This window comes from Sprattus sprattus (genome assembly GCF_963457725.1).
Source record: "Sprattus sprattus genome assembly, chromosome: 5".
Classification (NCBI taxonomy): domain Eukaryota; kingdom Metazoa; phylum Chordata; class Actinopteri; order Clupeiformes; family Clupeidae; genus Sprattus; species Sprattus sprattus.
The window spans coordinates 33,714,111-33,739,650 of record NC_137924.1 but is presented as its reverse complement, the minus strand read 5'-3'; the positions used below and the strand labels follow the sequence as shown (position 1 = coordinate 33,739,650).

Below are 25,540 nucleotides of genomic sequence, written 5' to 3'. Positions count from 1 at the left end.
GTTTGGCCTAGTCTGTCCAGTGATGACCAATTAATGACATAAAAGAGCAAGCACCTTTATTTGTTTTACAGATATATAGATTTGATATTGTGCACTTTTTGCTAGGTTGTGGTCTTATACATTTACTAACAGAGGTTAAAAAAGTGAACAGCTACTGGAAATAATGGCATATAATACAATTAGCAAACATATCAAAATCAGTTTTTACAACTTTTTAGCAACCAATTATTTCTATTGGTCTGCCATAGTGCAAACTGTGTTGTTTGAAAGACAGAAGAGTTTAAGCATGGTTTAAACATTCATTCTTCTCATGTACCTCTGCCTTGATACACATTTCAATGTGTAGACTGCATTCATAGTGCCTCTGGTTCAAGTCCTTCCGTCCAGTAATGCTGATTCTTATTTTAATATATATATTTATATATATATATATATATACACATATGGATATATAATATATGTATTCATATACAATTATAATAATTCAAGTGTGTAGGGCAGTTCAAACAGTTGAGTAATGGTAAAGCTATAATCAGGACGCATGTTTGGCATGTATGGCAATGTACAGGCACGGGTCTGTTTGCCAGCTGTAACACTTCGAATAGGATTTCATTTCCAGCTCTAGTCAAATGTTCATGAGTCCCTCTCCATTTCACTCAAAAAAATATTGCCTTAAAAGGTAAGCATGGCCATCTAGCAATGATAGCCGCTCTTGCAAAAAATATGGACATTACAAAATGAGTGTGACATGAAAGAGAGATGAGGACAAGAGAATGTATACAGCATGTATGTGAGTGACAATTAAAAACATCAAGAAGAATGGAAAAAAGGTTTGTCAGCGAACGTCATCAAATTTTGTTCTCGTTTGTTTTGCTATGTCCACATTCCCAAGTCCAACTATATGACATTCCATCAGTACATCCATGCGACACTTATGCTCGGCAAATGGGTAAAGGTCCTCGTTGGTGTTTCTGGCTCTATTGCACAGTGTAAGAAAGCACTGATAAATGGTTAAAGTGATTATTTTCAGAAGTCCAGGGGGGGGATGAGACCGGGTAGGTCTGCTGACTCAGGAGCAGCCACAGCGATCCACCACCATGGACGGGATCTTGCCATAGATGATCTGCTCTTTCCTGTTGAAGTACAGCATGTTAATGGGTGACATCTTGGTGGGGGTACAGCAAGGCCCAGCCGTGCCCCGTGGGTTGGCTTTGTTCACCAGGTGGGTGTGGGGGTACTTCTGCAGATGCATGTACTCGCACTCCCCTAAGCAGTAATTGGCCTTGTAGCGCTTGGGGGCGATAATCCAGTCCCAGCCAAAGTCTTCAAAGTCCACTGTGAGAGGGAACCGACAGCAGCGGGACTCTGGGGAGTTCTCGTCGCAGTCTAGTCCCGAATCCCTTTTGGACCTTTTAGGGCTCTCGGATATTTTCACTTCCATGAAGGGTTGCTGTGAAAGACAAACCATGTGAGCACAAATGATCATGGGATCAGGGATCTGTGAAGTTACATCCTGCAGTGGCTCAGTGAACTATACAAAGGGAGCTCTGGTGTTGTTGTGGCAGTGCAAGGAGAACATCCACACATACAAGAAACTCCATCTACATACACATTTTGAGGCAATGGGCAATTAGATGGCCTTTGTGACATGGAAGGAAAGGGGGAAGTGTTTTTGGTACAGACAGCTTTAAATAATAGGGCCATAAATAATTACAGCTGAAACCATGAAACTCTCGTCAAACATCTGTTTTTGGTCCGCTGACCACTTCACATTTGTCAGTTAAGGCAACATCAACCTTCAAAGTACAACCTATATAATGCATTTGTGAGTGATTCAATTATGTTTAACTTATTCAAATTAAGACTGCGTTAGAACATGCAGGTAAAAATGAAAGGTCAGTTTAACTTACCAGTCCTTCATCTCCAGGTTCCGAAGAGGTAACAGCCAAGTCGGTTCCCTTTGCGTCGTACGCGTTTATTTCGATGCCCCTGTTGGTGTCCGGTTGTTTAAGCCACACTGTCAAAACCTGTTTGACATCTATGCTTTGCCATGATTTGGCCCCTGCTTTCACGTCGATTTTCAACGATCGGATTCTGTGCCTGTTTCCGTGCGTTACTGGCATCAATCGTGATATTTGAAGGAATACAGTGGTATCCTCATCCGTTGGTCGCAAATGTACCCAAAGCTGCGCCTTCACAATGCGAATGGGTTGAATCTTCGGACTGAAGGAGAAAAAGCAACACTTGGGTTTCCGATCTACTTGCACGATGGGATCCGCTAGATAAAATGAACAGGGGAGGCACAGAAAGAGAGTCAGTCCTGTCAGTCATTCAGAACTATCGCAGAATAAAGACTGGTAAGGTGTTAGAGTATTTCACTCAAGAGCATGCCTCTTAACTTGTCCCACTATTATATTCAAGGACGTTGCGGAGTGAAGTGAAGTGCCAAAGCGCTAACGGAAAGTTAATGAGGTTTGATTTGCAAGTGGTCGATGCGTTTAGTTTCTATTTTTCACGTTTTGGTGCATTATAGGAGCAAATAAATACAAATGTCTATTTCTTTTGGCAAATGTGCGTTTGACAGCCTTTAAAAATAAATAACTGCCATTAATATGAAGAAATGAGAAGTCTTCATATTCTTCTGACAGGTATCAATCATATGGCCATATTTGGTGCGCTTCAATAAGAAAGTAGAATACTTAACACTTAGGCGTAAAATAGCGCTACCTCTGCGCTCCGGGTACCCAGTTGGCTACCAGACCAGCAGCGCGCAGATTAGTATCTTAATATTTTGAGGACAGTAGCCTATAACTTACGCTCAGTAGCCATCGTCATGATGGTCTCTGTGGTGGCATGGTCATCATCATCTTCCATAACTCCGTCCCTATTATCATCTCCAAGGACATCGTACTGGTCAAGGAGAAGCTGCAGCGGAGGCGCCTTTGGTAGTAACTGCTTGACCACATCTCGGCTGATGTTTGGCGCTTGTTTGAGCCGAAGTTTACTCAGAATTTGGGACTTGATGGCATGTAGTCTCATGAGCTTGCTTTGCTGTCTAAACTCACATGTTGAGCACTCACTGTCCTCCGTAGCTACTGAAGTCTGGTGGTGCGTTGTGATATCACCATAACCCACTGGACCTAGCGCAATTACAAAACATACGGAAATCAGGAGTCTTGCCAAATGCATGTTCTATAGCGTCGTCGGGATCCGGTTGATATAAGTTTGCACCCGAGGTTATCAGCACTGTGTACAACACTCATAGGTGTCATGCTTAAAATTCTGCAAGGCTTTTTATACCGCAACTTTGGTCTCTATTGTGTCGTCAAATTCAATGATTGGCTGGGCAGGCAACAATGAATCTACTGAGATAGACGTGACTCAATTCCTCAGTCAAACCTTAAAGAGGTAGACTAACTCTAGTTGACTAGGGCAACACTAACGACGTTTCAAGATAGTCACATCACGTCAAGACAAGGTCACAGTTATTCGAACGCGAAATTAGGCTATGGGCACTGGGAAACAAGGAAACATTTAATCACTTAGTTAAATCCAAATAAAATTTGTACCAAACGGCGCCGTTAAATATACATTAGCGTCTCTGTCATTTGCATTGTCTTCAATGTTAATAAACGGAAGAAAACTCTCAAAATAAAAATCTAAAACGTGTTTAGGGACTCTTTCGTCCTGAAGGAAGTAGGCTAGTGGACCTATTCATAAGATATTGTCACTAATGATATTTCTGATGATATTAATGGCTGTATAAATAAAATATCGTTATCCAATTTCAATATATCTTGATGATGGGAGAAACGAGTGCCATCTACCGATCACCACATATGACAAACAAAACTGCGCTGGTTCAGCCTCGATTGCCATTGACAATAGTTTACTGTATCAATTATCTGCATTAAATGAGACAAATGTGACACATTTAAGACGGGTCGATTGTTGCATGTACCTTACATGCACTAATACAAAGTTATATAAGGCTAAGGCTAGAATTTGATAACATGGAAGATAGATATTTGTTAACTATTGGCAGCTATTTTGGTCTAGATAAATAGATAATTCATAACTTTGGGGTTGAGCATACTCATTTCGCAGGTTGTACAAGGATTATCCAATACCAGCAATGTCCATAGACCTCAGTTTAAATGAAGCGTTCTGAATTTCAAAAATAAAAACTCTCTCGTGGAACCGCTCAGTTACCTATTAGATTTGAATGAAATGTAAGAGTTTTCGAGATGACCCGTATGAATACTGTTCTAATCCAAGCAGCGTCATCTAGTGGATGAAGAAAAAACTAATGTGGAAGTCAACCACATCATCAGTCAAATACACAAGGCAGAACGGCATAACATGCATCACTCACACAAAAATCATCTTACTCTTCAAGAAATCTTCATGAAACCCTTCCAGGAGTACTCCTATAAAAAGTATATGAAGACATCCAAAGAAAAAAATAACCTTAAAAGCTGCCAACTGCAGGTCATACTTCCATTAAGTCTATTAGAAAAAAAATCCTCTAATTTCCCCATAATTCAGGTTTTTAAAACGATAGAATTTACTGTGAAACGGTTCAATCTAATGTTAAAACAACCTTAAAGCAAATGGTCTATGTAAGCACTAAAGTATAGAGAGCCTGTAGGTGTAGATAATGGCAACATTATTATATTCAGTCACTGCAATACATAGGAAATAATACGACACATATGCCCTTATCATATATTGCAAAGACCTATGGTGATTCTGGCAAAACACAAAGAGCCTCTCCTGAGGAAGCTTACAGGCAGCAGGGGCCGTTTGCTGTATCTCACACATTGAACCCAAGGCAGTTTGAAACTAGTGCCACACAGGACCACAATACAGAAACATTTCTCATCTGGATGAGTCATAAGTGTGTTTAATGTCATGTTATGTTTAATTACTTTGTTTTCTCTTTCTTTCCCAAATTCAACCCAGACACTTTCTTCCCTTCTGCATTTTCTTCCTCCAACCACATAAGAGCTTTTCAAATGATTCTCTTTGCGATGAATCAGATTTAATGTCCACTGACCTAGTGATGCACGTCACAACTTTCCATGCCCTCCCCTAACTATTCAAACAAAGAGATGTCTTTTAAAGCGAGCAGCCAAGTTATAGTTAGCTGACAAACAAAAACAGACTTCACCTTCTCCTTGGTAAAAATAAAGACAAGAGACTATTTGCTTTGATAGTTTATTTGAACAGTAATTGAGAATTACACAATCAAAGCAATCTACACCATGGTCCCCCTTAAAAGCTTTATACAGAGTATTAAATCACAATATGTACAAGAACACGACACATTTCAAACCAAGTATAGTGCAGAAAATCCTACCGCCAACCTATAGCTATCTCTAAAAACACATTGACAAATGATCACAGTACACAACTGACAATTCTGTGCAAAAAGAGATTCACCTGTTGTGTCAGACTTCATTTGTCCCCATTGAGATGATTATTGATCCTTCACTTTAGACAGAGCAAATACAGCTTAGAAGAATTGAAAAAACACACTAGTAATTGTACAAAACTATTTGATTTGTTGCTTGTTCAGAAATAAATAGAGGCTTGAAATACATCGATTTCTGAACAAGGGAACATCATTTTGTGAAGTCACTGACATTCACAGTCTACTCACTGAAAGCATGAATAACCTCTTCAAGCAACCACAGCTTCTCAGTAGCTGAGCACCAACACATGAAAATCAGTTCAGCATCTCACACTAAATTAATCAGTGTAAACTGGAATGCACACACACACACACACACACACACACACACACACAGCCTGCAGAATCTGAGGTAAGTGCAGAATTTCTAGGCATTTCATTGGTAAAAAAAGATGAAAAAATTACAAAAATAATGGAATGAGATGTCTGAGCATCCGACAACACTTCAGACCTACCGAACAGTTAGACCACTAGTTAGAACTTCATTTCTAAAATAAAAACACTGAAAACAATTGTAATACATAATTGTACATATTTATTCATAAAATAAACCTTCACTTTAAATTCACTGAGAAACGTCTTTATCTATAAAAAGAGCCAACAGTAATCTGTAACCACTAACAACCTCTCCTGACCATGATAATGTCTGCTGCCTATGGACCAGACATCAGTGTATAAAAATGAGTGAAAAGACGTCAGCTTCTGCTTAAATTGAGGGTAAGCTTCAGATCACCACACTGTGGCCACTGCGAGAACTCTTCTCCTAAGAGACAGAAACAGAAACAAGAGAGCAGAAAGACAAGGCGAAGTGGGCAGATCAGAGAAAAGGGGAGAAGATGTAAAGAATTTAGTCATTTTAGACAACGGTGATTGAAGCCATGGGCTTATTTGGTGCTTCACTTGAGTGTTATTTTAAACCCTTACAGAGAAGCGGTCTAAGTTCCTCCTGCTGCTCTGCCCTGGCTGGATCTCGATAGAGGAGTAGCTGGGAGGTTTCTCATGCCAGGGACTCCGCCTCGCAGGGCGCACACCTCCTCTCCGGCTGTCCTCCTCCTCTGAGCTGTAGGAGCCCTGGTGGCGTGGCGGGGGGGGCGAGTAGCCCCTGTCCCGACGAGGGGTGACGTGACGCAGCTCCTCCATCAGGTCATCTCGGCTGCGTGAGCGAGGACGGAAACCTCCCGCACCCCCACCCCCTCTTCGCCCGCCTCCAGAGGAGCCCCCTCGTCTCCCGTGGCGATCGTCCCAGTCTGACTCGTCGCTGTAGCTACGCAGGATGCCGTGCCGCTGCGTTGGAGGGTCACGGGGGCCTCCTCGGTCATCGCGGTGACGGCCACCTCGGCTGGAGTGGTCACTGGAGGGGTTGGAGAAGCGAGGTCCCCCGCGTGTGCTTCCGGAACCTCGGTGAGGGGGCTGGCCGGGGCCGGGGCCGCGCCCGATGATGGGCGGCAGCTGAATGATGGGCGGCAGCTGAATGACGCGACGCTCCATGCCGTGCACTCCGAGCTCATCGAGGGCAGAGAGCATGCTGGGTGGCCCGGCAGAGAATGGCACAGCCTGAGGTGGCGTGGTACGGTGCTGGGGGTGGAAGTGCTGGACAGGAGGACCTGCCATGTGCTGAAAGGGTGCTGGCTGGGTGTGGACCAGGGGGGTTGCCAACTCCATGCTCTGAACTTGGCTCTCCAGAAAGTCCAGCATCTGATTGGTCCCTTGGACGCTTCCTTGAGCGCTTCTGTGGTCGTACATACCATGAGGCATGACAGGCAGGCCTTGCTGTGGAGGTGCGTAGCCTATGGGGCCCATGGGTCCCATAGGGATACCCTGCTTGGAGGGGTATTCTGAGACGGAGCCTATAAAAAACAGATTTAACAGAATCACAAAAGGAGTAGAAACAGAAGCCACTTGCATGTTTTTGTGAAAATGTCATAGACACACTGGTGATTGTGTCAATCACAAACAAACCAAAGCCTTGTCTCAAAATCGGATGTCTAACTTGATCAATGTCCCAGTACCTTCATGCATTAAAGCAAACAGGGCCAAGCCTCTGGCCTAATATGAGCTCAGTGTGACGTACCTGATCAACATGGCTGGGTTAGAGAGAACCATTGGCTGACTGACCTGGGTAGAGTAGTGGGTAAGCCTGTGAGGAGCCGTTGGACACTGGAGCGTATATGGGCTGGCCTTGGAGCCAGGGAGCCATAGCCCTCTTGGCCTCCTTCATCATCCTGTGCTGCATCATCGCTGCAAAACCAAACAAGTGTAGTGCAGTGAATGTCTGCGCATTGGAAAATGCATTATATAGCCCTGATGAAGTCAACTAAACTACGGTATGCAAAACGTCTTTAATTCCTCCCTAATTCAAAGGAAAGATGTCTGACTTTGTTCTCTCTCTGTGAAACACATGCTAGTGTGACAGTGTGCGGTACCTATCAGATTAGGCTAGTGTGACTGAACGTGAGGTACCTTTCTCTGGGCAGCAGCAGGTCTGTGGGCAGCAGGGGCAGCGCACGTAGCAGCAGCAGTTCTGCGGGCAACACTGGCAACAGCAGACGCACAGCAGCATGATGAGGAGGAGGGCCCCGATGATGATGAACAGCACCGTTAGCCAATCTGAAAGAGAACACGGGGCCTATCACTCTCAGAAGACTTGGCATACAAATGTTAACCAAATAATTGCGTGCCAGTATAAACTGAATGGTCTGTTTGATTGATGTATTGAGGCTATATCGATCTTCCCAAAATGCTTGTTGTGCAACACTCTTTCATGTCAGTAGGGAGAGTGGGGTGATTTGTGCCAGCGGGGAAGTTGTGCCACCCCCTGTTTCTAGGGAACCATAGAAGAAATTGGTCATGTCACCAAACATTTTTGAAGAGTCAGCCATTTTACTCATCCTGCGAAGAAGAGAGCCTCATTGCTCGAGAGGTAAGCACATTTAAGATTTTTGCCTTCCAAAGTAAAATTTCAAGGTTTTTTGATTGTTGTGTCTGAACAGTTATAGACAGGTTTTAAAACATTTCACACATGTTTTAGTGCTTTGCTAAGCTATATTATGAGTCTACATAGCTAGCATGATTTTAGCTCAAAACTGTGGGATTGGGGTGATTTGTGCCAAAGGGACTGGGTTATGAGTAATGAGTAATTTTGTATTGAATTTGTCTAGCTTTTATATAGCCTCACAGTTTCTGAGATGAAAATATACTGTTTTACTTCAATAATCAATGGCACAATTCACCCCAATGTATTCTCTCTAAAGGCACAACTTACCCTGCGACGGGGGCAAGTTGTGCCATGAGACCACTTTTTTTTCAGATAGCTATATTCCTTAAATACTATATTTCAGATCCAAAGTGATTGTTCCCAGGGATGCACCACATCCTGAAATATATGTTCATATTTAAGTTGGAAGCCTTACTGTCATGGCCTCGCTTTTAAGTCACTTTAAGTAAAAACTGGCACAACTCACCCCACTCTCCCCTATACAGTCTGTAAATAGATGAAGAGCCCAGCAAGCTGTTACCTTCCTCTGTTAGTACTTACGGTACACAAGGAGTCTGATCTCCCGGTCCGAGTCCCCAGTCGTGTCTCCAGGTGCATCAATAGAACAGAAGTACATTCCGTTGTCCCACCACATAACTTCATTAATGACCAGGTCTGCCTCTGGGTTGCATACAAGGATATGAGAAAAACGATTAATTCCATCATCACTTAACATGATTTCAGACAGTCATGTTAATAAGGCAGACTCCACAAAAAGTTATATTATCATAACTCACTGTTCTGGATGGTGATCTTGCGTTCGCGGTACTCTGAGCCCAATATGGCCTCATTTGTGCCCCGTTTCTGCGCAACTACACGAACGGTGCGCCCGCGATCTTGGCAGTCATTGGCTGGATCTTGCCCCAAAGACAATTGAGCTTGATAGGCTAGGGGAAAGACAAATTAGTTTAGACACATTCACCTGTGTGTTTTAAATATTACATGCTTTTAACATAAGGTACAGCACTTACAACATACACACATACATACAGACTCAAACCAGACATCTTAACAGAGTATTCGTTAATTTTACTGCGTCGATAATACACTAAAACACTTTTGGATTTCAATTCAAAGTTTGGCCAAAAGTAAAAGCTTAATTTTCTCTTCAAAATCAACCAAACCTCACAATGCCAGGACGCTTAGCTCACCTGTAGAGTAGTACTCCAGCACTGGGTCTTTACAGAAAGACTTGAATCTCCATGTAACTAAGACCTCTGAGGGATTTGCAGATGTTGAGTAGTCACAGCGAAGGATGACAGAAGCAAAGAGAAGTGTACTCCTTTCTGTCTCAGGAACGTTCACTTGAATGGACTGTAACTCTGTTGTTGGACATACGAATACGTTGTGAGACAAAGAATGTACTTATTACAAACATTTACATCTCCACATAAGCCTTAACCTGAGATGGCGTCGCAATGTAAATGGTAATGGAAAACCACTGGATAAAGGGATATAAAGACAGCTATCAGTGTCTCAGATAGACGAGTAGGCCTAACATTTTTGTTGTAAAAACTTCATCTCAGTATCTACAGAGCAAAAAAAAAAAAGGTAGGCCAATTCGACTATGATCAATCGGTGTAGTGCCATTAGTAAACAGACTTATCACGTGACGCAAACGTCTCCATTGTCGTGTTTACACCTGTTGATAATTAACATGTACCAGTTTCGGCTGATAACTTAATTTTTTGACAAAATTAGAACGTATAACGAAACAGTACCTTATTGGTATAGAATATGTCTGTTTGTTTGTATTGTTTTAACTTACCTATTGGCAAAATTCCGAAGAGAACTACAAGACGTATCAAATTTCCCATTTTTGTTCCCATCGAAGGACATCCAACGCGGAAGCTATTGTAGCCTATTGACTATGATCACTACTCCTATGATTACGATGTATTAGGTAAAACAAATAAAATGATCGTGGTAGATCAAGTGTAAATTAACAAATTCATAATCAAATTTCTTATGTCCTCCGAAACTTCGCGGAATTTACAATGGATCTCGGACTATGCTGCAGGTACTCAACGAAGTGCAACTTTTCCCGGTCCACTCCTCGCTCGTTTCCCCTCCCCCACAACCAGCTCCAAGTGACATCATTTACCCCACCCAGCAATGACAGGTGCATCTCAGAGTAAACTCTCAACATAGAAGCTTATGCGTTTGGCTTTAACCACATCGATCTAGCGTTGGTTACAATACTCTTTGTCCTCGATCATAAACATTTCTTGATTGAGGTTATCATACATTATTCAGAGTTTGGGCTATTTATCTTGAGTTCGAAGTACACAAGTGATGGTTCCTCAAGAATCCACCAGGGGTATGTGTTGAGTATTTGAGTAAATATTTCGCTTTCTCACTTTGCCCCATCCACATTAGGCACCAAAAGCTGCCCCGTAGGATTAGTGTTTCTATGTGGACCTGCACTGGCACAGATAAAGGCGCTTTAAACGGAGGTCTGTATGCAGAGGAGAAGTAAATGAGCGTAGCCTACTCCTCACAAGGAGGGAAGGTTTTGAGTGAACCCTTTCACATTGGCAGACAGACTCCACCATCTTGGCAGTGATGCAGGAGCTTGAACACAACTAATGAATACAAATAGTGCTCAGCTCCCTGTAACCTACTTCTGGCTTCTGTTTGATACATCTTTGGTGTGAATTTGTGATGGTGATTTCTCCCTCGCCTAGCCCATACCCAAATGGAGTCTCCCTTCAAACTGCGAAGCACAATGTCACTAGTTTCCTGGTATTGTGATTTCATCCTGGACAGGATGGATCTTCTAACCTTTGGGAATTTCCTAATCCTGTACTGTTTCCTTTTTCAACGGCTCGTATTCCTCATGTATCTAAAAAGCCTAACCATTCAAATCTTTCACTGGTATCTCTTCATAAACAGTGAATGCCAATGGCAATTTTAATACTATTGAATTAGGTTCTGTGAACAAATTTGTTCAAAGATGACAAGATTAAACGATAAGATAGTGTATGTGCTTGTACTTGTATGTGCATGTTTGTTCACTCAAGCTGTTTACACTTATTGGTGATAAGAAACATACTTTATCAGGAGCACGCACAAGAACACATGCAAGATCTATCAAGTAACCACACAGACACACGTCATAAGATAGAGAACATGTTTATATCAAAAACATCATGATGAAAAACATTATGAAATGCAAATCCATACAAAAGAATGGCAACTTTTTGAATGGCCACCCCATTGTGGGCCAACTGATGAACTCCGTATCAGTAAGACTACACTTTAGTGCAAATTTAGAACACTTATTTAAAAAGGCAATAGTAGGCACTTACAGAACATTATAAAAAGCAATATAAACACTGTAAGGTGACCCTGAGCTGCAAGAGAACCAGTACGGAGTAGTTCCACACCAGCTCCACACAATGATGTACTGTTGTAACCTAGCCCATTATGTGACTGCTCCCATACAGTTTGGAACTGTTGTTGGACGCAGAGTGGTCCTTATTGTAGAGAATGAAAAAAAAAAACATTACAATCATTGGATTGTTCTTTTCTTCAGAGACGTATCAAGGCATGACTCAAAAAAGGCAAGCAGACATTAAGTGGGCTGGGGTGGTTGCACATCACACACACACACATACACACACACAGCACTTAGTAATGGTCACATATACAAACAGAGAAATACATGTGCATATTCATGTATTCTGACACACACACACGCACACACACACACACACACGCACTCACGCAAACACACACACACACACACACACGATCCTTGTGTCTTCCGGGTGATTGAGTTTTCCAGTTATTTTCTTCTTGGTCAGTCCGTTAGCTGCTGGGTCTGTATTTGCTGCTTAGTTAGTCTGCTGTTTGTGACAGCCAGGCGCTTTGCGCTCGCAAGCTTCTCTGGTGGAGTCATACTATGAGAGAGTCTCTGCTTAGATGAGTGCTCTGTTAAAAAACACCAAGAGCCAGACGTTAGGGACACTGTTTACGTGCTGCTCAAGCTCGATTAGTCAGGTTTGTCAGTGAGAGGTGTGAGGATCCACAGGCAACATGCAGCTCATGCTCTGTTAGTAAGGTCTGTTAGGTTACATGCTATAACATGAACAAAATTAAATTAAAATGCTAAACCAATTATGACAGTAATAAACAGAGGAAGGTCAGGTCAACTTGAATATTCACAATATCATCTCAATAGAAAATCTTTTATATTCAATAGATACAATACATTCTGGCCATACATGATAACAGTTGTAAAAAAACACAAAACGGGCAAGAGTTTAGCAACAAACACAGATACATTTACAGCATAGCTGCTGCAAAAAAGTCATATACACTTCCTATTTTGGCTTACAGACCCCCTATCACCTGACTGAAGTCAAGATGGTGATGAGCCTGAGGTAAGAGCATCAGAAGTATTTCCTATATCTTTACACTCTTAGAGCTGGTTTGTTGTCCTGTTTATTAAACAGAGTAACCTGATATTCCTGAGCTCTAAGGACTGACCTCCTGGTTCTCAGCTTGCAAATGTGAGGTACTTAAGGCTTTAGACATTCTGCTAATGATGCTGTTAGACTGAACATCTTGGGTGTGTGAGGTTTTAATACTGAAGGCCTTCCTGCATATCTGAAGCTCTTTGTTTTTGGCTGGTGGCTTCAGCTCCATAGCAAGGCGACCTTAAAGCGTGAGCTCTGTGTGTAAAGTAATAAGCGGCTGCCGGCTCGGATGGCGATCTCCTTCTACAGATAACTCACCACTTTCTTGGACTTGTCGTGCTCGTCCCGGCGCTCCTGTAAGGTGTGGGACACACTCTGGCCATTGACGGGCCGTGTGTAACAGAAAGGCCGCGCGCTCGGCTCCACAGTCCGGTAGCGGTCGGGTGGGTTGGCTGCCCTTTGCCGCTCCAGTGCCAGTTCCGTGTAAGGAGGCAACGGGTCGTCCTCCTCGGGTCGGTTGCTGGGCGACCTGCTGTAGTAGCAGTCGCTGCTCTTCTTGGAGCTGCCCTTAGAGGGCGTGTCGCTGTCCTCCTCCCCCCGCGCCCCCCTCCCACCTCGGGCCTTCCGCTCTAGCAGCGAGTTGAGAAAAGCGTCATCGTAGGAGTTGCTGCGGGGCCCACGACGCTCGCTGTCCCCAGTGTGCGACCGTTTCCGAGGCGACGGCGGCGGGCTGTGACGACGGTGCCAGCCTTCGTCCTCATCGTTGTCCTGGTAACGCCTGACCGTGTCCCGATAGGTCGGATAGTTGTCACGAGGCCTCTGTTCCAGGTCGTAGTCACGCTCATGGTCTCTCTCGTCACCTCTGCGCCCGCGCCGATCATAGCATTGGGCAAACTCCTCCAGCTCATCCAGTGAGCCAGTGCGCCCCCTGGAGCCAAACGCCTTCCTCTGCAAGTGCTCCGATCGGGGGTTCCACCTGGTGAGGATACAGTCAATGTAAAAACCTAGCCAAAGGAGCTGATCGATTAAGCCATCACATATACACAACTACATGAATACAGACATAAACACACACACACACATTTACACACAAACACACACACCGTCCATCATGATGCTCCTCTGTGTGGTTGCTGGGGTAGCGTGTGGACCGGGGTCCATGGGAGGTGGAGCCTGTGTGGATGCGTGGCTCATCATCAAAGTCACTGATTGGTGGGAGAGCTTTCCTCTGCACCTGCCGATAGGTCTGCCGGAAATCGGTATCCCCCTCGTGCAGAGAGCTCAATTCTGATACACTTCCCGCCACTGAAATACAACAGCTTTTTTAGGAGCAGGAAGAATTCTACTGTTCTAATGAAAGTCTTGTCCATTAAAGGCACCCAGTGCAACTTTATGTAAACATTCAATGAAAAATAAACTTTACATTTCTAGTCTTTTTTACACGTAGTAAGTTTCAATAACTCCATACCATTACATACCGACATTCAAGGAGCAAAGATGAGACGTCGTTGTGTGGTGAGAACTGATAGAAAATCGTAAACAACAACAATCGCCGGTGGGGAGAAGCCATTTTTCCATTGACTGGAAGCCTGCTTTATTTATTGTAGGTTACAAAAAATAAAGAAAATGGCGGCGATTGTTGTTGTTATCGATTTTCTATCAGTTCTCACCACACAACGACGTCTCATCTTTATTGCTTGAATGTCGGTATGTAATGGTATGTAGTTATTGAAACTTACTACGTGTAAAAAAGACTAGAAATTTAATGTTTATTTTTAAGCCTCGAAAGTTGCACTGGGTGCCTTTAATATCCCAAAAATGACTCAACTCATCATGTTACTTCATTGTAGGATAAGGCTACAAGACGAAGGAAGGAAACGTCATGAGCACAAGGTCATGAGCACATTAGGATGTTCAGTACTTTTTTTCGAACAAGAACACTGACATTGACTTGACAGACATGTGACACATGTGACAATGGCATGCAAGTCTACGGACAACAGCTAGAGAGCATGAGAGGGAGAGAGGGAGAGAGGTAGAGAGGGAAAGTGAAAGGCTGACTTGTGTAATGAATGTTAACTTTTCACCTGATCTTTGACCTGGAAGCAGCTCAGGCACTCCCCCACAACTACCACTACTACATACACACACAGACTCGTGGACAAGCAAATCCACACACTCTCTCTCACTATCTCTCTCTCACTCTCTCTCTCACACACACACACACACACTAGGTCACATGATTGCAGAGAATTAGGCTAACTCCACACAGGCTTACATTTATGGTTTGGCATCTGGCTGGGCTGGAACTGTGCAAGCTCCTTCTCTATGTAGTACACAACCTTCATAGAGTCCTGACTCTGACTTTGATGGACACGATAGCCACTGCGCACTGTGGACACACACAGAGACTATATGGCTTTTGTGACCTTCTGATAACACACGACCACACACATGTACTCTCTCTCTCTCTCTCTCTCTCTTTCTCTCTCTCTCTCTCTCTCTTCCTCTCCCCCCACCCCACACACACACTCACTCTCACTCTCACTCTCACTCTCCCTCAATCACACCTGTGTGTTCTTTTTTTCACAACCTGCTACTCATTTTAGACTGTGGACATTTTCCCCTGTCTTTTTTCTTCAAATAAAACAAAAACAAAAAAATACGAATACTACATTATGTGATTTAAGGTTAATTGGAAAGACACACATACTGAGTAAGTGAAGTGGATTAAGATGAACTTGAATGACAATCTACAATGATGTTAGTGAGAATTAGTACTGGACTGAGCTTTTAGAGACAAAAGGACTGACCAATTGGAATCCTAACAATCTTTACTTTGGAATATATGCTTTCATAGGCAGACTGATAAAGGCAGGACCCTAATCAGGACCCCACCAAAAAATGAAGAGTGGCTCACTCACCTCCAGGGCCATTGTGTTCCACAGACGGGGGGACGGAGGCCATCTTGGGCTCGATCACAGAGAGGGAAGGCTGGGGAATGATGCTGGGGACACCGGGTAGGTAGTAGGTGGGATACATGGGGATGGGGGTGGGCTGGGTGCTCTTGATCATCTTCCCCGCTTCATACACTGAAGTGCACATCACAGTCTCATCAATGGTCAAACTGTACGAGGTGCTGACATGTATGTGTGCGCTTACAGGATATGTGAGCTGAGTGTTGGTATGCATACATACGTGCTTCAATGCACTTTAAAAAGTATACTTGCATGTCTGTGAATGTACATGATATGTGTGTGCATATGCCTGTGTGTGTATGTGTGTGTCACTATGTTTGTGTGTGTTCATGATATGTGTATGCATATGCCTGTGTGTGTATGTGTGTGTCACTATGTTTGTGTGTGTTCATGATATGTGTATGCATATGCCTGTGTGTGTATGTGTGTGTCACTATATTTGTGTGTGCTCATGATATGTGAGTGCATATGCCTGTGTGTATGTGTGTGTCACTATGTTTGTGTGTGTTCATGATATGTGTGTGCATATGCCTGTGTGTGTATGTGTGTGTCACTATGTTTGAGTGTGTTCATGATATGTGTGTGCATATGCCTGTGTGTGTATGTGTGTCACTATGTTTGTGTGTGTTCATGATATGTGTGTGCATATGCCTGTGTGTGTATGTGTGTCACTTACGATGGCGTGGGCAGCAGCAGGTCTCTGGACAGCAGCAGCATCGCACGTAACAGCAGCAGGAGTGAGGGCAGCACTGGCACCAGCAGACCCCCACCAGCAACAGGAACAGCACACTGCCCAACACTACAGCTGCCACAAACAGCCACTCTATAACAGACACAGCACAGTCCCCAACAAGTTCAACATATGCCACTACTGACATAGGACACAGCTCTGCATCTCTAACACTGTTAGATCAAATTAACTAAAAAATAACCACTAATCAGTCCAATAACTAAAACTATTCTTTGTGCATCTCATGTTTATCTAAGTATTTGTTTGCCCATTTGACTGTGTATATGTCCTGTAATCCTAATCTGACCATCATCTCAGATGTCCTCAACCATCCGCTGCTTTGCTCCTTTCTTTTCCCATAATCTTGTGATGACGGTCGGGGTGTGGGTCTGCGTCTGATACTATCTCAACAGTTGGGCTAACCCACCAACATAATGAGACACTTCCTGCTATCTTTCTAACTCACTTAATCCTCCCTTATGAGTTTGATATATTGTACAATTTCAAGGGTCTACAATGCAAACAAGCTTATCAGCAGTGAAACAATGGATGGCACATGAGTGGTTCCGCCTTTTGAATGGATGAAGTTAGCATTGGTTATTAGTGGCTTACTATAGAGAACTAGAGAGAATGAATCACAGAATTACAGAAGCGTAGTGGAAGAAAGCCGGGGGGGGGGGGGGGGGGGGGAGTGACTGAAGCGCTTCTAGTGAGGAGTGGCTGAGGATAAGCTGCCTGTGCAGAGAGCTGGAGAGAAGGGGAGAAAGAAAGCCGCCATACCTGGCATTATCTCCATATCAAACTCAGGCAGGATATCGTCCAGCTCACCTGTCCTACCTAGAGAGAGAGGGAGAGCACAGGTGAGCGGCGGCCGACGAATGCCAGCGAAGAGATAAGAGGCAAACAGGAAGAGGAAGCGATGGTGCAGAGCAGCTTGCAAGAGTGTGAAGAGTTAGTGCCCTAAACAGAATGTCAATGTTAATACTCAGAAAAGCATTCAAAGAAACTTCAATTCATGCATGGACATTCTCATGTGTGGCCCATGGGAATGGTAGGTGTTGGGTGGAACTGAGTCAGCATGTTTGAGTGTTATAACATGAGCAACTCATGGAATAACATCTCTGATGTGAAGGGCAGGGGTTAAGGTTCAGAGGGCACAGTATCCGCTCACGAGCAGTGGGACAAATCGTGCCTTTAAGTGCTTGACGTAGGCCCAATCTCAATACTTCCCCTTGCCCCTTATCTTCCCCCTTACCCTTGAAGTTGCGCGTTCATGTGAGAGCTAGTGGTGTCTCAATACCCAATTTGATCAAGATTAAGGGATAAGATTGAGGGCTGTATGGCCCTTGGTTTTAAGATGATCGGAGAGCTTACTTGCTCCTCCAAGGGCTATCCCAGAGCACACAGCGAAACCAGCCTCGGGAATTTTCAAAAAAACAAGGCTGCTTGAAGCGAGGAATATTTTACATGAATAAAGCTATCTACACAACTTTTTATATGTTTATAATGACTCGGTTTGATCTGAAATGTGCTACACGAACGATGCATAGTATTGTAGGTCTTAACTGAAGCTTTTAAACGGTAGTTTTAGGTTACAGCTAGCGCGTATGCCACCACTTCATTGGGTTATATGGTAGCTTGCTAGGACTAGCCTGACTCCATGCATGTGTACAGATAACTTTATTATCCATGAATTACGTTTGATATCTGTGAATGACAGCACTTGCTTTGGAGACATCGATCCGTGCTTTACATGTACCGTCCACAAAACAATTACGACAGTCTAGTTTTGTGCTCTATACAGTCGTATATATTTGCAACCATAATTGAAACTTTTTTTAAATCGCTAGTTTCATAGCTCATACAGTCACGCATCGCATGTCTACAGATAACTTATCCGTGAATTCCGTTTGATATCTGTGAATGACAGCACTTGTTTGAAGACATCGACCTGTGCTTTACATGTACCATCCTGTATTATCCAGGGACACCAAGTGACGTACCCGAAACCGAGTGGCGTCTCATTTCATAGGGGAAAGTTTTCAGCCCTTGGCCCTTACACTTGCAAGTGCTAGGGTTAAGACAAAGACAAAGACAAAGCAAAAGGGGCAAGGGGAAGAATCGAGATTCGGCCGTAAGATCCTACTTCTAAGTTCGGAGATCGTATTTACCACTTGTCACGCATTCAAGGCCCTCGTCAAACAATCTAGCACAAATAAGGATGCATCTTTAATTACAAAAAGACACTGTTTCTATGTTTGATGTTTTCTCATCAAAGTCAAATCATACAAAGCAGTCTTGGGCATCAGAGACAGATGACCGCCTACCCAGGGGAACAATAAACTAAAGAAGACCTACAGTATATGCTGTGGACCATGCTTCACAAATTAATTTAATTCAAGAAAATCAGCTGTGAACAAAAAGTCTGTTGATGAAACCTGTAGCATTGCCATACACACACATTTCATGTAGCTTACAACATGGTAGTATTAACTAAACTCATTTTTATCATCTCTTGATGCCATGCCTGGACATTTTTGGCGGTGACACTCTCTCAATGTCACAACTCGGCAACTAGGTATCATAGGAAAATTTAAGTTTCCCACTATAGGCTTACGACCTACAAATGTTTAGTAAGCCCAAACTAAAAAAATCGCCGCTCAAAAGAAAGGAAAAAAAGAGAACAGGGTGAGGGTACTGCTAAACTGACAACATTTGATTATATTTTTGTATCCACGCTTCATGACTGCATGGTGAGCCTCTCCATGGTGACATAGCACTTGTCTTCTTTGCCATTGTCTGAAGTTTGTGTGTGTGCATCCATGTGTGTGTGGGCACACGAGCGTGCGCTTGTGTTTGGGGTGGGGGTGGGTGTGAGGGGTTGTTTTTGCACTGGAGCCAATAACAATTATGTTGTGCTACTGATCCAAGAGACACCACCTATCTTCAGCCCATTTCTCTGTGGTCTGTTTACTCGTCAGTCTCACAAATATCCCTGTCAGCCAGTCACAGTCATCAAATACAGCACCAGTCAAAAGTTTGGACACACCTTTCATTTTTTGTTTTCTTTACTTTTATTATTTTCTATATTGTAGATTAATACTGAAGACATTTAAACTACGAAAGAACACATATGGAATGATGTACTAAACAAAAAAAGTAAATAATAAAAGTAAAGAAAAAAATTCAGAAGGTGTGTCCAAACTTTTGACTGGAACTGTATACTTTTCTTCATATTTCTATTTATGTTAGCGCTTGTGAGCAAGCATGATCCCAATATGAGGTTCATGTAATACTTTGTTACACTTTGTTAATGTTTGTCTCAGGTCTGGAAGCAGCAGGTAGAGAAGTTATTCACTCCTGGGTTATATTTAGCACCAACAACAGATCCAGTTCTGCAGATGGTTGAGGGGCCCAGAGAAGCTTGCCATGGGGACAGGCCGAGGGGAGGCATGGGAGGAAGGGGGCAGGGTAAAAGGGGTACAGTTTGAGAACACAAAGGGAGGCAGACACGGAGGAATTATGGGTCTAATTAAACAGTCCACCCCCAACTCATTAGTTTTGGTGGAATGGGAGTTATGGGAGTGTCATCTCCACAGTAACAGTGACGGCTTTGTGAAAAAGCTGTGGGAGTCCTACCTGACTGTCCAATCACCACTGGCCAGAAAGAGGTCCATCTTCCAACCCCCTCCTACTACGACTGGATTAGGGCCTTGCATGCGAGGTTCACTCCACAGAGAGGCACATATTCTCACATAGCTAATGACAACAGCGAGTTGCCACCGTTTCAACTGACCTCAATGTTGCTAATGTTCACAGAAACAACACGCTAAAAAAGACTAAACAAAAAGACACAGTCATCCTCCCACATCCGCTGAGAGTAATGAACAACCTCACACTGACCCCCATTAGTCAAAGTGGAACACCTAACAGCCCAAACCTATCCAGTCTTATCTCCTGATGACATGCCACTGGAAATAACACATTCCTCCCAAAGAACATCTTTCTCATGAATGTGTCATGGAAATTACTACAGAAATGCTTCAACTTAATGCAATGCACACAGTTTTATTGTCTGTAGTCTCCATGGAGCCATGGCTGTTAATGAGTGCACTGACTGCACTACTTACTGAACCGGGCCGTACATGATGCCGCCCGTCCACCAACCCCCTCTCCCCTGAGTGCTGTGAGAGACAGGTTGGTTAGCTGTCAGTGGAGATTTAAGCACTCCGCTCACGTCACTGCTGAGTAGGCAAGCATGAGGGAGAGAAATAGCCCCATGCTCGACCTCTCAGTCATCAGCAGTGAAACTGGAGAGTCTCAGGAAACACTGAACCTGAAGCTACCCAGAGGTAGAGAGAAAGAGAGAGAGAGAGAGAGAGAGAGAGAGAGGACAGAGGGGTCATATGAAACAGCTGGGGGAAAACTGAGGAAGGGAAGATAGAGTAGATAAGGGAGAAAGAAAAAGAAAGAATCAAGTACTAAAAAAGAAAGATGCATTCTGAAGGAAGGTTTCAGTCATATCCTTATAACAACTGAATTAACCTGTGGCTCTATCAGACAAATACTACACTAGGGCTGCTGATCATTCAAACCCTTTCCTAAGCCAATTATAACTTCATTACTCATGCCATTAAAAGCTTTTTACATTAGTCAGCGTTTGCAATAAATCCTTCCAGATCCTATTCCCAGTCAAGCCATCTTTGTCTCTCTCCTGCCCTCTCTGTCCCTTAACTTTTTGGGACTACTCAGCAGAAGTCCTTTGGCCTCACAGGAGCTCTCCGTTTCCATGGAAATGGCTTAAGAAGTGGCTTACATTGCTCGAGTCAATAACTACGAGCTATTTTTCTTTTGTCTGGCATGGAGGGTCTGTGGAGTTCTGTCTCCGCTGCTCGAGCAGTGCAGCCAGGGTACATGTGGTTCTACTGTGCTGTACAAACATACCTTCCTCTGCCTCTGATATGTGAAGGCTTCACTAAGCTACTCTGATCTTAGCAGGAGCGCTGAACAATAGAGTCTCTCTTTGAGGGTCGGAGCCCTGCCGAGAGGCATGCGCCATTCAGCAGTCGTCATGGCAGCCCTTGTAAGTGCCCTTCGGAACGCAGACACTGGTGTCGATGGGGGCTCTGCAGTTGGTACTCCAACGGTCACAACAAAAAAAAACATTCCAAACAGATTTGGGCACAAACACATACACAGACATGCAGCATTTTGTCCTCTTTTAAGACCAACAAACAATCTCTTCAGTGTGTTATGGTGTGGTCGCCGTGTGCCTTATCCAGACCCTGCCCATCGTTGAAGAGAATCAGAGAGGCAGGAGAAAAGAGGAAGAGACCAGGAATGTGGCGATCTAGATCACAGGATCAGAGGAAATGGTCTGCGGGGTGTCTACCATTAAGCCTTGCAAGCAAACACTCCCTCAGAGCAGCCAAGGAGTTTCCTGTCCGAAATAATGACTCACTTCCTGAGCCGACTCACCCATTACAAGCAGCTCCACGTACGCCTCATTCTGGCCCACCACATCGTCGGCGATGACCACCTTGCAGTAGTACACGCCACTGTCTCCCCACTGCAGCTCTCCAATGCGCAAGTCGGCCTCTGGCAGGTAAATGTAAACAAAGGTCAAGGGTCATTCATGACATGCATTAAATCGCCTGACAACACAGACAGTAATAAATAACATTAGCCATTCAACAACCTTTTCCACAATGTGAGAAAGAGACAGAGAAAGAGCTAGGGGGTGGCAAGAGAGATAAAAGAGTGTTTACTTGTGATAAGGGCAGTAATACTGGGGGAGTAAGGAGGGGTGGTAGGGGGTGTCTGTTTAGAATGTAGCCTGGTCCTTTGTGCCGCAGAGAGAAAACAGACCTATTTAGGGGAACAGGAAAAACCAAGCACAATCGGCCATGTTTCCTGCAGGGCCGTGGGGTGGGGGAGTGTTATGATGTACAATCAGTGCCCTAGTCTTCACCGGAAAGGGACATTTCTCCATGTATGTTAATACAATACAGTTGGCTGTGCTGGTAATCTTTGTAATGTTTGTTCAACTGACCAAGAACGTGAAAAAGGTCATGCTGGATCTTATCACAAAACCAGGAATTGAGGTCATTGTTTAAAATAAGCGCCTGTTTCATCTGCCTATGTGTATATAAGTGTGTGTCTGAACGTATTTAAATTTCACAATTTTGTCAGCATCTCAATCATTTAAACTAGCTGAAATAAATAAAGAGCCATTACGGTTGATGATGGAGATGTCTCTCCCCTTGTACTGTGGTGACAGCGTCTGGGAGGCACCCTGCCCCGAGGCCACGATGTGGACGGTGCGGCTGCTGTCGGCGCAGTCTAGGTGGGAGTTGGTGCCCAGCTCGGAGGAGTGGACACCCAGGGACTCTGGAAAGGAGAAGGAGTCGCGCGTGCGATCTGTGCAGTAGGACTTGTAGTACCATTGCACCACAGCCTTCTGTGAGGAGGGCGTGGAGTACTGGCACGGCAGCACCACCGACTGGAACAGCGTGGCAAACTTCTTCTCCTCTCGAACTGTCACCTGAACTCCATCGCAGCTCAATGCTGAAGGAGGAAGAGAGAGAGCAGGAGAGAGTCAGAAATTAGATACAAGTCCAAGCAGATGATTGCAGGTCCAAGCATTGAATCATACTGTTCTTCCTTTAGTCATAACAGACATCAGACAGCATGATCTGTAAATAAAGGATGACGCATGACTGATAAATATGATACTGATAAATATACTTGAGAAAAAGAAGCAGGTGTTGTTGGATCCAGATGTAAGGGTAAAAACCAAGGAGGGTACCCTCACTCTGAATTAATCAGATCCAGTTACAGGCTTGTGTTTTCAAACTTATCACCCAGACTAACTATGACTTCTTTCTTCCTGTCAAAGAGGGGGCCTTGTCAATGAAAAAGAGAGCACTCTTTATCTTCAAAAGATCATAGAGAGGAGAAACAGACGGAGAGAAAGAGAGAAAGATGGAAAGAAAGAAAGAAAGAGAGGAGTGATGAACTGAAAACACCAACGCCCAAAAACATCTGGCCCAAGTAATCCTGGTGCTTTTCTAAGACTCATGTGTGGGAGAAAGGGGAGCAGTGAGCTGGACAAAATGAGGAGTGTTCTGGCCTGATCTCCTGTCCTGAAGCAGACAGAGGCAGAGAGGTTACATTCCACTCTGTGTGGGGGGTGCACAGAGGTATGAGGCGGCTGGGGGTGTGGGTGAAAAACAAGACAGAGAGAAAGAAACAGTGGTGCTTGTCATCATCTCTCAAAATTCCCATCTGATGGCAGTTGAGGAAGCAAGGCCTTAACATTCCCAGAAGAGACGAAGTGTGACATACAGTACGTTCACCGGGGACAACTTAACGAGGACGTTTGTGCCCAAATTCATTTTTTTTTTTGCCTTTTGAGAGAGGAAGACAACTCTAGCAACGGGAGACAGAGCAGGTTGGCAAGGCCTAAATTCAGTCCTAAATTTTCACTTGCAGGGTTGTCCAGGCCTTCTCTTTGTCCTTTTGTTCCTGTTCTGACTCATTGTTTGGCATTAGGGAGACCCCCCTCCTTTTCCCACCCCTCCAAAGGATCCCGTGCATGAGGGGTAGATATGGGGGGAGAAAACTTCTAGCCAATGAGATAAACCCACTGGCCTAGTCAGGCATGAACACCCAATACCCGTTAGAGATTTAAACCAAGCCGTTACAAAAATGCCAGTCTAGCTCACAGGAAGACAACAGTCTCTCGCCTCCTTGAAAAGGGGCAGCAGCTCTGGCTTAGTGCTATCTTTTAAGTTTTCTTTCATAAGTAACAAAGTAAATGGTAACCTGACTTCATAGCATCTTCTGAGTTTTTTTGCCATATATTTACCACCATTTAAAAGCATTAATGTTTTCAGCTTTTAAGCTTTTCATCTCCCATTTCAACCCAATGAAGATTTTCAGTTATTTTCTACAACACAGTAAGAGTAGAGAAAACTAAAAGTAGCCTATATGTAGCTTCTGCAGAAGCAACGTAACATAATTCCTTCTTCATCAGGAACTTCAAGAAAAGCTGGAGTGAAACGCAGCATTCCAACAGTTAGGTATGGCCTGTCCCTTAAGATTGATGGTAGTGGTAACATGGAAAGTCCGGTCAGCCCTCGAGATATTTCGATTAAGCTACTGTCACTGGCTCATCGGCTCATTCTAAATTCTACCTCTACCTACACCCACCCCATGAGACGAAATAACGGGAAATAACGGTGCTAGTGGAATATCCTCTGAAGTCCATCCTTGAGTTAGAGGCGTAACCGACACTCGAAGATATGATCTACCGCAGTTTATGTCAACCAGCGTTTAAAAGCTTTAATGAGGAAAAAAAATACATCGTTACAAGTTTATTCTAATATTACCGTAGGCTTGTTTCAATGTTGAAAATCAACTGAAAAAAAGGAACGGATAACTTGAAGCCTATGGTCAATATTATAACACTGCACTTGAAAATAAATTCTATGTATGAAATAAATTAGATAATGAAATTAACTGGATAAAGAAATTGTATTTAAGCAGGTTTTGACGGGGAGAGGCTACTACCCACCACTGTGGAATCAACCTGTTGCGCGACTGCAATGTTCTACTTAAGGATTTTGGGAAACAACACTGAAAATTATAAACTTACCAAGCAAAGATAGCAAAAGTGCCCACCAACTCAACATCAAGGCCATTTCCGAATTATAAAAAGGGGCATTTATAGAGATTTAGTCCATCTCAATCTCAATTTCCGATCCACCTCATTCTCAGGTCCTTTGCGTACAGGAATAAGCAAGTAAACGCAGTCAATCCCGGACTAACAGGACTATACCACTTCAAAAAGAGGGGTGTTGGAACTGTGCTGCCAAATAACGGGCCAGAGATATG

The 25,540-nt window shown here is 43.7% G+C and overlaps 3 protein-coding genes across 5 annotated transcripts; all 3 read right to left on the bottom strand.

Moving 5' to 3' along the window:
• Positions 1 to 34: 34 nt before the first annotated feature.
• On the bottom strand, positions 35 to 3,251 carry mstnb (myostatin b). Its single transcript, XM_080838671.1, has 3 exons — positions 2,817 to 3,251; positions 1,911 to 2,278; positions 35 to 1,450 (listed from the first exon to the last, which is right to left on the bottom strand). Exons 1-3 carry the CDS (start codon positions 3,187 to 3,189, stop codon positions 1,070 to 1,072), a joined length of 1,122 nt encoding a protein of 373 aa, XP_080694797.1. The 5' UTR covers positions 3,190 to 3,251; the 3' UTR covers positions 35 to 1,069.
• Positions 3,252 to 6,200: 2,949 nt separating this feature from the next.
• ildr1b (immunoglobulin-like domain containing receptor 1b) lies at positions 6,201 to 10,391 on the bottom strand (the record flags this gene model as incomplete). Its single annotated transcript, XM_080839782.1, has 8 exons — positions 10,279 to 10,391; positions 9,662 to 9,832; positions 9,248 to 9,397; positions 9,012 to 9,131; positions 7,937 to 8,083; positions 7,592 to 7,714; positions 6,401 to 7,323; positions 6,201 to 6,239 (listed from the first exon to the last, which is right to left on the bottom strand). The coding sequence occupies exons 1-8, from the start codon at positions 10,337 to 10,339 to the stop codon at positions 6,201 to 6,203; spliced, it is 1,734 nt and encodes a 577-aa protein (XP_080695908.1). The 5' UTR covers positions 10,340 to 10,391.
• A 1,288-nt stretch (positions 10,392 to 11,679) lies between these two features.
• ildr2 (immunoglobulin-like domain containing receptor 2) lies at positions 11,680 to 25,424 on the bottom strand. Of its 3 annotated transcripts, XM_080839453.1 has the most exons (10): positions 25,302 to 25,424; positions 22,880 to 23,209; positions 22,121 to 22,240; positions 17,423 to 17,479; positions 16,589 to 16,735; positions 15,859 to 16,026; positions 15,213 to 15,326; positions 14,038 to 14,239; positions 13,253 to 13,910; positions 11,680 to 12,446 (listed from the first exon to the last, which is right to left on the bottom strand). In XM_080839453.1, exons 1-10 carry the CDS (start codon positions 25,345 to 25,347, stop codon positions 12,411 to 12,413), a joined length of 1,878 nt encoding a protein of 625 aa, XP_080695579.1. In that variant the 5' UTR covers positions 25,348 to 25,424; the 3' UTR covers positions 11,680 to 12,410. The 3 variants fall into 3 exon arrangements, with proteins under 3 accessions (XP_080695579.1, XP_080695581.1, XP_080695580.1); XM_080839455.1 differs by lacking the exon at positions 15,213 to 15,326; XM_080839454.1 differs by lacking the exon at positions 17,423 to 17,479.
• Positions 25,425 to 25,540: the final 116 nt, after the last annotated feature.

Bases quoted from the DNA above. Each gene is read 5' to 3' on its own strand.
- mstnb (XM_080838671.1), bottom strand. From the start codon at position 3,189: ATGCATTTGGCAAGACTCCTGATTTCCGTATGTTTTGTAATTGCGCTA. The intron at 2,279-2,816 runs GTAAGTTATAGG...CATTTTATCTAG, and splicing joins CATGACGATGGCTACTGAGC to CGGATCCCATCGTGCAAGTA. The intron at 1,451-1,910 runs GTAAGTTAAACT...TGTCTTTCACAG, and splicing joins AACCTGGAGATGAAGGACTG to CAACCCTTCATGGAAGTGAA.
- ildr2 (XM_080839453.1), bottom strand. From the start codon at position 25,347: ATGGCCTTGATGTTGAGTTGGTGGGCACTTTTGCTATCTTTGCTTG. The intron at 16,736-17,422 runs GTATGGCGGCTT...TGTCTGTTATAG, and splicing joins TGATATGGAGATAATGCCAG to AGTGGCTGTTTGTGGCAGCT. The intron at 16,027-16,588 runs GTAAGTGACACA...TGTGCACTTCAG, and splicing joins CTGCTGCTGCCCACGCCATC to TGTATGAAGCGGGGAAGATG.